This window comes from Lytechinus variegatus, chromosome 6, assembly GCF_018143015.1.
Source record: "Lytechinus variegatus isolate NC3 chromosome 6, Lvar_3.0, whole genome shotgun sequence".
NCBI classification, from domain to species: domain Eukaryota; kingdom Metazoa; phylum Echinodermata; class Echinoidea; order Temnopleuroida; family Toxopneustidae; genus Lytechinus; species Lytechinus variegatus.
The window spans coordinates 33,305,532-33,317,375 of NC_054745.1; the positions used below are offsets into that span (position 1 = coordinate 33,305,532).

At 36.3% G+C, this 11,844-nt stretch overlaps 1 protein-coding gene across 1 annotated transcript; it reads right to left on the bottom strand.

The window, feature by feature from the left end:
* Positions 1 to 1,860: 1,860 nt before the first annotated feature.
* Positions 1,861 to 9,117, bottom strand: LOC121417734. The gene is made up of 3 exons (XM_041611467.1): positions 8,814 to 9,117; positions 2,557 to 4,124; positions 1,861 to 2,400 (listed from the first exon to the last, which is right to left on the bottom strand). The coding sequence occupies exons 1-3, from the start codon at positions 9,115 to 9,117 to the stop codon at positions 1,861 to 1,863; spliced, it is 2,412 nt and encodes an 803-aa protein (XP_041467401.1).
* Between the last annotated feature and the right edge of the window lie 2,727 nt (positions 9,118 to 11,844).

Genomic DNA, 11,844 nt, shown 5'->3' on the forward strand with positions numbered 1-11,844 from the left:
AGCAGACCAGACTAATGTGGTGAGTGGACGAGTTGGCAGGGAATTTACCTTTTAGTTCACCCAAATCTATGCTTCCTTTCAGGAAGTTCTTATACTATGTTCAAGAGTCATCAAAATATGTAACAAAAATGTAGCTTATTTCAGATGACTCCTTTATATTTATCATTTTGTCTTGCCTGCATATAATAGCAGAGCGAGACTATAGGCGCCGCTTTTCCTACGGCATCGTCAACATTGAAATCTCAACCAAGGTTAAGTTTTTAAATGTCATCATAACTTAAAAAATATATAGACCTAGTTCATGAAACTTGGACATAAAGTTAACCAAGTATTATTAAACATCCTGCTTGAGTTATAGGGCACATGACTAAGGTCAAAGGTCATTTAGTGTCTATGAACTTAGACCATGTCGGGGGAATCAATATTGAAATCTTAACCAAGGTTAAGTTTTTGAAATGTTGTCATAACTACAAAAGTATATAGACCTAGTTCATAAAACTTAGACATAAGGTTAAAGGTGTATCACTGAAAATCCCGTGCGAGATTCAAGTCACATAATTAAGGTAAAAGGTCAATTGGGGTCAACAAACTTTGGTCATGTGTTTTTTAGGTAAAGTCATCATAACCTTATAAGTTTATGGATCTAGTTCATGAAACTTGGACAAAAGAGCAGCAATGTATCCCTGAATACCCTGTGTGCGTTTCAGGAACTTGGCTAAGATCAAAGGTCATTTAAAGGTTAATGAAGTCTGGTCGTGTTGGGAATATGTGTTGAATTTGCATCATAACGTAGAAAGTTAATTGATCTTGCTCATTAAAAACATAAGGGTAATCAAGTTTGAATTTTTTCACATGTTTTAGGTTACATGATCATGGTCAAAGGTCATTTTGGGTAAATGGATATAATATTTTATTATCTTATTAGTTTTTTTTTCCTCTGTAAATAATAATTCATTAACTGTTTTCAAAGGCGGCACTGCTGTTATATCGAATTGCGTAATGCAGACGAGACTGCCAGAGGCGTTCCACTTTATGGGTTTAGTCCATTTTGAATAAAAACTGATTTCAAGTTGTTGCTATGTCAGGCAAACCTTTACATGTATCTTATAACAGACCAGTAAACCTTTCTCAATATCTTAACTGGCAATATGAAGGGTAGGGGAAGAGAGAGGGATTATCATATTAATATCAAACCTTTTACATGTTTTAGAGATCCATTACTACTCTAGACTTTTAATGCAAAGGGACTAAATCCAAAATTATATACAAATTCATATAAAATAAGAACAGTCTGAAGGACCTTTTTATCTGGCATTTTTGAAACGTATAATCATGATTTTAAGCAAAGGAAGTGCTTTCTGAAAGGAAACATTGATTTAGGTGAAATAAGAAAAGGAAGCGTTTTATGAAGATTGGGCAAAGGGAGATTGTATCACTTTTGCATGAAAACGTATATTTCACGTCCCTTTTTAATAATTTTGAAATTTGAAAATTTTGGGAGTTGGATTATAATCAGTTTGATGAACCTGGTAGATGTCCATCAAAACATGCAAGAAAATGCCAAATGATAAAAATGGATTTAAACCCTTTTGCATGTTAGCCTTTATAATTATATCTGAAGGATAAAACAACGACTTTATCAAAGACAATATCTATATCTGTTAAAAAACAAACGAAAAGGAATACTGAACAAAGCAAAAGAGAGTCCAAGACACCCACATAAGCTTTCTCTCAATCTCTTTGGCTACATCTCACGCATGGAGTAAACTAAGATCTGAATTGGACAATTAATGTAGATCAGGAAAGGGGTAGGCGAGAATAGAAAGGTGATCTGGTTTTGTTAATGAGAGAAAAAAATACTTACGGAGAATTCAAGTAGGTAAGTTGTGTTGTCTTGACAAACAGGTCAACCAGGATTTCTCCGTATCTGCCCATATCACCAGAAACAGATAGTAGGTGCTGATTCCGAGATTGTTCCCCAAATAGAAGGGCAAGCCCTCCAGATTTCAATCCCAAATTGACTTCCCCCAATGACTGTGACACGCATGGTAGAAGTGTCACATTGATCGTGTTCATATCGTGTTGACGATATACAATTTTTTTCATTCGCTTGGCATCGCTTGTTATTTCAAAAGTGTTGCTCGTATCTTCGATTGCGATTGATACATTAAGTTCCCTTGCATTAGGTAGAGACGAGAGTACGCTTTTGTAAGAGCTAGGCGTCATTCTCTCGCCTGACAAATGAGTAAACGACGAGAGCCTGGGAAGAGATGATGGGAAACTTAGAGAAGAGTCTGTGATGTTGATGGTATTTAAACTGGGGAATAATGTGAGACAGGACCACATTCGTCTTGTCACATCAGTCGTAAGCACAGACTCCATGAACCTCATTGTTCTTACCTAGTGTCAGGGGAGAGGGAGAGGAAAACACACGTTGATGAACATGGTAATATTAAGGAAGAAGGCAACACATACAAAGTAAGAAAATGTGAAATTAAATGATCTTAAAATTGTTATCTTTGTTGAAAAGAGGAATGTATATTGGTCTTAATATACCTCACGTTGGAGTCGCTTGGGAAGATTTTGCAGCCCAACGACAGTGTAGATAGTTGGTGACTTCAGAATTATACTCTGTGCAGTGACGCATCTTTGAACCAACGAAGACATGTCCCCTCCACTGTCTGTAGACTCTGACGAACAGTCAAGTAGAATGCGGTACCGTTCGTTCTCTTCCAACTTCTCGTTTGCAAGGAGTGCCTCCATTATTCGTATTCCTAGATGCCTGTCTGTGCCAGCAGCAAACCGGATGAGTTGCTCATAGTCTCCGATGTTTGAATTTATCTTTCGCAATATTCGGTCCAACTTAGATACTCTTAACCGGAATAGTATGCGCCATGTTTCACTAGATATGAATTTGCCCGCCGAATGTTCTTGTGCTAATTTGTGATAAAATTCAATTTGAGTGGAAGTGGTCTCGTCGGACTGAGGAAGGTTTGTGATTGGCACTGTCGTCTTGGAAACTATTCCAAGATTGCATGCCTTATCAAGGATACGAGGAACTCTACGGAAATCTTGGGGCGTGAAGATTAGTTTTTTTGCATCATCGAGTAGACCGTAGAGCGCAACTCTCCCAATTTCGTTAACTATTCCTTCTAAGTTTTTGTTAGTGAATGTTAACCCTGAGCGAGCATTTGCATGGTGCATTAGAAATTTATTCACGCTGTCAAACAAATCTGTTTGGGTACTGACATGACTACCTAGTTGATCTTCACTCCACAGGTGACAGATCATTAGACAAAAGAGGGGTGTTTTGACAAGTTCATCGATGAGTGGTTGGTCGTTGAGGTATTTTTTCAGCTTTCTCCCCTTTTCGTCATTCGAAGACAGTGTGAAGAATCTGTCAATGTATTCTATGGAACTCCCCATCGAAAATCCTTCGATCCACATTTTTGTGTATACCCTTGGAAGGTCATCTTGATTGAAGTATCCTTCTAGATGAGGGCGAGTTGTTACAAGGACCCGACTTTGTGGAAACTCCTCACATCGAATGACACTGACAATGTTGCTCGATGAAGTAATGCCAGCATATTCATCCAGTCCGTCTAGTATGATGTGACAGATGTCTTGATTTCTACGGATGAAACTCTCAATTCCCTCTGGTGTGAGATCATCAACATCGCTTAAAAGCTGAGATATGATTGCTTCTCCGATCGATGTCTTGTGGCTTGTGTTACGAAATTTAACAACAAAAAGAAGTGGCAAGTGTTCCAATGCCGATTCCTTTTCTTCTTGGGCCCAGTCATACGCTATCTTTGCAACAGCTGTTGTCTTCCCTACTCCAGCTGGAGCTGAAATAAAGATTCGAGATGGGAGCTTCCCGTTTACTTTGGTAGAAAATATCTTATCAACAGAGCCCTCCAATTCTACTTTCTTTTTGGAATCTCTTCCACTCGAGTCTTTCTTCATCATTGTTACAACCGTATGCAAATCTTTGAGCTCAGCGTAATCTGAATTATCCCAGGGCTTCAGTTGAATTTTGCAAAGTTTAGTCAGGTACCTGTGTCTCAACTTCTCTCGACATTGTCCCACAGTCAATGATTCCGAGATCTTCTTGCCGAATATATCTGTAGGAAAATACAAAGTAACGCGATATGTTAATAAACAAAACACGTCAGGTAAGTACATCTGTAATGTCGGAGCTTGGCTGCAATGGACATAACTAAATTTATACCCACTGGCAATTTTTTACCGATTATAAATTTTACCGGATATTAACTGTAATATGACCTGGAAATTTGAGTAACACCAAATATTACCGTTATCACTAATACCGAAATTATAATTCCTGTTGCTAGCTGCTACTGTTATCACCCTGATAAAACCGACAGTTACCTAATTACAACAGGGTAATGATGGGTAATAAGCGTAATGTTGAATGCTTTGACTGGTTATAACACTGCAAACTTTAGTAATAACAGTATCCCAACCAAATTAAAAAAAATACTGCTTTGGGCCTGCCCCTATGAAACCGACATTTTACCGAGTTACAACATGGTGATGAAAGGCGATATGGGTAATGTTAACTAGCTTCCATTGGTTATAAACTTGTAATTTTGAGTAAAAAATAATCTTACAGCAATCCCAGCGAAATCTTCTATTAAAAAATGCTGTTATCACCCTCATGAAACCGACATTTTTAATACCGAGTCACAACATGGTGATGAAAGGGGATATGGGTATAAGGTTAACTGGTTTCCATTGGTTATAAATTTGTAAACTTGAGTAATAATAATCTTACAACAGTCCCAGCGAAATCTTCTATTAAATTCGTATGTTTATATATGGTATACAATTTGTTTTTGTTTGATGGAAGTGAAATAGATGAAAATGAATTGAATTGAATTGAAAAAATGCTGCTATCGCCCTCATGAAACCGACATTTTACAGAGTTACAACAGGTTTACAAGGGGTGATGGGTAATGTTGAAACGCATCCAGTCTAAGATATCTGGGTCCATATTGGCCCACATGGAACCCAAATAAAAACATATACTTGAACCCACACGGGGCCCAGATAGGACCCACATGGAGACGAGACCTCCAACCCACGCGGAGCCCATTAATATTAGGTACATGGAGTAATGGTAATATCAGGAAAATGCGGAAAATATTAGTTACTCTTGAATATGCATTACTACATTGAATGGCCACAATTGTGTTCATGTTCATGCAATTATTCCACCAGAAAAGTTTCAGAAAAAATATGGAGTTTATCTTTCATATTACTCATAATCATTACATTTAATTTAAAAAAAAAACATTATTTTAGGGTTAAATAATTCTGAACCATTATTTGTCAAGTGTTGTAAACTCGCTCAATATACAGTCAATGAAACTCCCGCTTTTGCGAGAGCGTCAGAATCTCGAATAACAGGGATTTGTGGTCGCATGACGTAATCTTTTAGGATCTCACCGAATAGTTCTCCTGTAAAAAATGAATGGGGTTTCTGACATACCCTCACTAAAAAATTCATATAAAAAAGCACCACGGTGGCGGATTTTTATTTTCAAATATGTTAAAGAAAACTAAATTTCTCATCTATATTCGAAAAAAAGAGAATTCGCCACCGTGGTGCTTCGATGCTATTGAAAAGAGGGACACATTTATGATGGAAAAATGCAAGTAAAAGTTCTCGTAAAAGGACGTAATTTTTAGTCTCTGCGTTCAGCCTTTGTGCCGAGATACTCCGCTGTATGCTGTAGCAGAACGTGTGGTGTGTGTACTGCGTGTACAAAGTGTGCATAGAGCTATGGTACTACCATGGACCTTCCATGATCATGCTGAAAGTTATTTTGGGTACGGCATTACATAATATCTGATAAGAAAGACTTGGAAAATATATTCGTTCCCATGGTATAGCTCTGTGCTCTAACCAGCTCTCCGGCAGTTAGTGCTATCATGGGCTAAATGGAAAATGGACATGCAGTTTTCGATAATGATCATAAACCATTGATCTCACACCTGTTCACTGCTAGCATGGATCATGTCGAATGGAGAATGGTCAAGATCATAACGACATGGCATGACATCATGATATTGCTTTTAACTCATCTGGGCTGGACGTTTGGGGGAAGTTTGGACATGGATGTGAGCTGATAGGCAGACTTTTATAATGCACTTTATTTGGTGACCACTAGCCCCAATATTTTGCAGTATGTTTGTTTTGAAGGTGCATACAGTATACTTTTTTTCCGCTTCGTCAACCAGCCAATGATTGCATGTTTTACGACGAACAGATCTGTATTTGGCACGTTTTGAAATTACCGAGTGTTTCGCACACATACATAAGGGTCTGAAAACAGCCGAGAAAGACTACACAGGGCGAAGGTTTTCAGCGGTGATTCACGCTTCGGTGAACGCAACTATCTCGAAAAAGGGACATTTCAAACGATCTCGGAAAACCGGGAGTTTCCCTGACTGATATATATATATATAAGTCAATGACATGACTCGGTGGATAGGTGTAGGATAGGATTAGGATGTAAGATTTTAGGATAGAATGAAATGATATGGCTTAGAGTAAGGAGTTGTAAAAATGTGCTTCAATGACCTTAATGACACTATTTTTTTTTCTTATGAGTGTCCAAAGCAATTTTGATTTTTGCACTCAAGCCAAATTCTAAAATTTGTTTATTTAACACAGAAAATGTTAACAGGAGAAATCGATAAATGGTATTATCCTGAAAGTTGTATTTAAAAAAAGTAAGTCTAAATTCAAAAGGTAATGATAAATTAGTCATTTGGCCTTGTGATGGCGGTATTATTTATTGAGTTGTGTAATAAATACATAATGTATTTAGCTACTTTAAATAGGAAGGGCTCAAGTATTCTTGCAGGTTATTTTGTTGTAGGTTCCAGGTTCTAGTAACAGGTTGAATATTAGCATTCCAAAACCTGCCCGAGGTCTATTGCTTGTACAGTGCACCTCATTGCTGTGCACAGAGAGTTGGATCACTTTCATTTTGTTACTCTTTGAGAGAGGTTGTGTTCTGAGGAGCAAGGAAGTTACGACCATCAGTTTTAATTAATTTTGGAGTTTTCCTACAATGGTGGTGAGTCTATTTTGTATTTTATTAGTATATTTCAGCTTAAAGGAGATATATTAGAGTCTTTACTCTAAGAGGTAATTTTGGTTTGAATTTCTAATCCAGATTTTGTTGTAATAATATATCAATCAGAAGCCAGTTTTCGGTAACTTTGATAGGCATGATATTTTAATAATTTCTGGCTTCAAATGACTATCACAAATGTATTGTAGTGATGGAATGTTTATATTTCAGCATTTTTCAGGAGTGAATTTATGTCAATTTTTCTAGGATTGATATATCTACGCTGGTGAATTAATACTATCCAGATACTCTGTCATTGCTTATTAAACAATAAGAAAGACATGTATTTATCAAATGATTTATAAAAGTAATCATTGACATGTTTAAAATTAGAATTTGCATTTTTTATAATGGGAATTAAATCAATTTTCAAGGGTCCTTTCGTCTGGGAGCTGTTACCCATGGACAGCCATTTTATTCTGGGGCTACATCCATAGAAGCCTTCAGATTTCGTCAGCCCTGGTCCATGATGACTTATCTTGTTATTCAACCCTGAGTTCAGCTTAAGTTCTTCTCGACGTCATGCGACAGGTCAAAAGCGCCTAGAATTCGGTCACGCGATATTCTTCGACAGTCTTCGTGGATCTCCGATAACCCTCGACACACGTCATCGGTATTCAAGGTCATCAGATAACTGCTATCTCAGTCAACTTGTCACCATTTTTCATCGACATCTTATGGACTGCATCCATTATTAATCAGGGAAGTCCTTTTATTCAATAAAGCTTTAATATTGTCGGGACAAATTATTACTTTTCCCATTTTTACTGATGTATTTTTACCCAAAACAGAAATTCTGAAATGATGAAATCAAAGTTTTTATTTAAAAAAAAATCTTTTGAAAGTCAATATCATTTATTTGTGAACTCATGTTACATTTATTGTTGAAATTTCCATGGAAATGAATGGCATTGGAGCGAAATGATATAGTTGTAGTAAACAATTTTAAACCGGAATGATTTTTGTGCAGTGCAAATACTTATGTGTTCTTTGACTACATCATAGCTCTCTTCACTCTAAAAAAAGATGCTTGGGGTATGTGAGGTTGTTAATGTGATTTGGGATGATTGGTGACCAAATCTTTAGGTAAGCACAAACCCAGGTTTGATCCTGACAATGAGGATAAAAATCATAAAAGCGTACACTTTGAAAATAAGGCAAATAAGTATTAGAATATTAGATACGTCACATCATTGTTCAAGTAGTTATTTCGAAAATTGGAAACGAAGAAAAAAGAAAGGGTAATAAAAAGGACTAAATAAAGAGATGGGTATGTGTCATGCAATTCACTCGTTCTGGTGCTGCACGTTGTAATGAAGTCCCCAAATCATTTCATATTATTTTCATGTTATTCACGATTCCTCCCCTCTTGATAGATTACTAATGCAATTCATTCTATAAACATCCAATCGTATTCCACCAGTGGAGGAACATGAGTGGTCATTGCGGTGAGTTTACTTCTGATCAACGAGTACTACGTCTAAGTGGAAGACATTCGAAAACTCCCTATTAACCTCTGATTTGCCTCTTACTACAAGTCCTAGATATACCTTATTCAATCAGATGATACCAATTGGATATCGGAAGTTGTGTCGATAAAAGGGAGGTATGGAAACATTTTCAATGATAGATCCGTAGGCCTACCTCGAGTGCTTGAAGCCCCCTCAAGATGGGTTTCAGCAAGCATGACTAGATGAGCATCAATGAGAGCTTGTTTCAGCCTGGGATGCTGGTCGGCAGGCTCCACGGTCTGTCTCCAGTCAAACAGCATATCACGTGTTCCCTTGCACGTGACCCGTCCTTCTAGTCTGTTGGTCTCTGTGTATCTTCTTATAGCTGCATGTTTGAATCCAAGCGATCGTCCTAAGCCCTCCATCTGCTCATCTGTCTCGATGTCTTCAGCCAACTTGGAGAGAAGATCATCGGTCGTTTGGCCATGGGTCGCCATCCCTATGATAATATATTTATATTATTTAATCTGCCATTGATACGCTGCAAGACTTATATATCTACATCAGGGAGACATAAAATTGGCTTCTGGTTGAACAAATAAAATGGGATATGACTACTTATGAATACACATTCCCATCTATAATTTCTGCGTGACAAGCAACAGCATAATTTAGGAATACAATACGGGAAGAACAAAAATACAAATATACCGTTCCAAAGAGGAATTTTGAATTCATTGTTGAATATCCCCACTTAATACCTTTTACGATTGCAAATTTCTGATATGACACATAATTTTCAAAATACCGGCCAGTTCCAAACATTGCTGTTTAAAGGGAAGGAACATTTGGAACAAGAAGGCTTATGTCGAAACAGAAAAATCAAAGAATAGGAAAAATCAGACAAATAATGAAAAAAGTTATTAACATTTGAATATTGCAATCGCTCATGCTATGGAGATCCTCCCATTGGCAATTCGACAAGGATGTGAAGGATGTGGGATGTCACATGTGAACAACTTTCCCTTTAATGGACTATAAAATAAATAGTTTAGTTGCAAAAGGGGTTAGGTCCACTTTGGACCATTCCGAGAAAAAACATGTTTTTTATTCTCACTTACCGCAATATTCTTATGAGAGACTAAATTGTCATGATGTACTACTCTATAATGTTCACATAAAATTGGGTATAAAAGAATACTACCTGCCTTCAATTTTTTTCTATATATTGTTTTGAAAATCATCATTGTGGACCTAACCCCTTTTCCAAGTAAACTGAAATGAATACACTCTATTTTATTTTTAAAAAAGGGATATTTCTTTGCCACTTTTATTCACGTTTTCATGAAAACTTATAATTTTCTTTGTTTTCATTAGAGCGACTTAAAATTTAGAGGTATTTAGACAGAAAAAACAATAAAAAAATATGAACAATGGACCTTACCCCTTTTGACAAATGAGCTCTACAGAAGAATTTGTTTGCAAAAGGGGTTACGTCCACTCAGAGAAAATATTTTTTTTATTCTCCCATATTGCAATATTCTTATGCGAAACTAAATTTTCATGATACCTTACCATAATAACATAAAATTTGTTATGAAAGAATTCTACCTGTCTTCATATTTTTTATCATATTCTTTTCCAAAAAAATTGTGTGGACCTAACCCCTTTTGCAACTAAACTGAAATAGGCCTAACCCCTTTTGAAAAAAAGGGATTTTATTTGAAATTTCAATTCACTTTTAATAAGAATTTTAACTTTTCTTTCGTATCATCTCATAGAGCTTTTAAAAGTCTGTACATTGAGACATAAAAATCAAATTTGATGAAAAATGGTCCTAACCCTTTTGCAAGTGAGCCCTTCAAATACCTCAAAAAATGCCTCTTTTTGTTTTTTCTTACGGTGATACAAACTATTTATCCATGATGTATTCTTTGAAAATCTGTATTACATGTCCTCCTATAGAAAGAACACATGTTCTACGGATAGATTTGTTCGCAGGTGACATCACACATGTTTATCGCATTGCCATTGGGAGGATCTCCATAGCATTAGTGATCGCAATATTCAATTGCTCATAACTTTCTCATTATTTGTCTGATATTTCTCAAACTCTCGTTGATCTGTTTCTTTGATTTTTCTGATTTCACTCAATCTATGTTATATAAAGGTTTCATTCTCCTTTAACTGTTTGATTCAATAATCATAAAAAGGGGCGTTTTCATTGCTCGTCAAATGTACATGTCAATACCCCAAAGTGTGGGAAAATGCAATGCATGCAGAAAAAAAAAATAACTTATGTAAATAAATGGAAATAAATCGCAATGAAATAAAAATCTCCGAGCCTGGTTACTCTGTATTTGTATTTCTTATCAGGACCCCGTTATAGAAAAATAAATATGATGGTAACCTTGCTATCCTATTTACAGCTGCAGATACCCTTACAAAGGACCCGTCTACTATTCCACTGGCATACGATCAATTCTGTCAAAATATTTTACGTCATGCTTTAACGACGCAATAATGAACAGCAATATAATAGACGGGTCTTCTTTCCTTCTTTCTTTCTTTTATGTCTTGTTTTGTCCTCCTTGTCTTGTCTAGTAACCTGTGTGCCCCTGTTCTTTGTAACGTTCTCTGTTTTCGTCCTTGTCCAGTTTCTGTAACTTTCTCCGAGCTCAGCTCTATTTTTTCTATAATTATTTGTAGCTATCAATGATTACACATAGATTATTTGTTAAGGGCCTATCCACAACAAGCTTTTGCTTTACTTTAGGTCCATCCACTTAGAATCTGCTTTTGTATTGTAATTATGCATACTATTTCGGAATGAGTTGTATATTTTTCTTTGTATTTTGATTGATTTGTGGAAAATAAATGAAATGAAAAATGAAAAAAAAAAATCCAAAGGTAAGTAAGATGATAAAACTTATCATCAACCAATCAAAATCTAGGATTCCATAAGAGTTACCATTGGATGGCAAAATCACCATAATGGTATAAACCTTTATGCAACTGGGCGCAGGACAACCTCCCACATTCGTTTAGGACATTAATTGGATGAATTATGAAAACAAAAATATGCAAAGTTAATATTGATCGAACGTGATACCCTTGAAGATATACTTGAGTAAATCCTCTATGAAGTCGTGGAAGGCAAAGTCAGGCCATTCATCGAATTACATCTCTCAGGGCATAGAGCGGCTCTTAGTGCATGTACATGG

Coding starts and splice junctions, on each gene's coding strand:
- LOC121417734 (XM_041611467.1), bottom strand. CDS start 9,117: ATGGCGACCCATGGCCAAACGACCGATGATCTTCTCTCCAAGTTGGCT. Junction 4,125..8,813: donor GGGGGCTTCAAGCACTCGAG/GTAGGCCTACGG, acceptor ATTTTCCTACAG/ATATATTCGGCAAGAAGATC. Junction 2,401..2,556: donor CCAAGCGACTCCAACGTGAG/GTATATTAAGAC, acceptor CCCTGACACTAG/GTAAGAACAATGAGGTTCAT.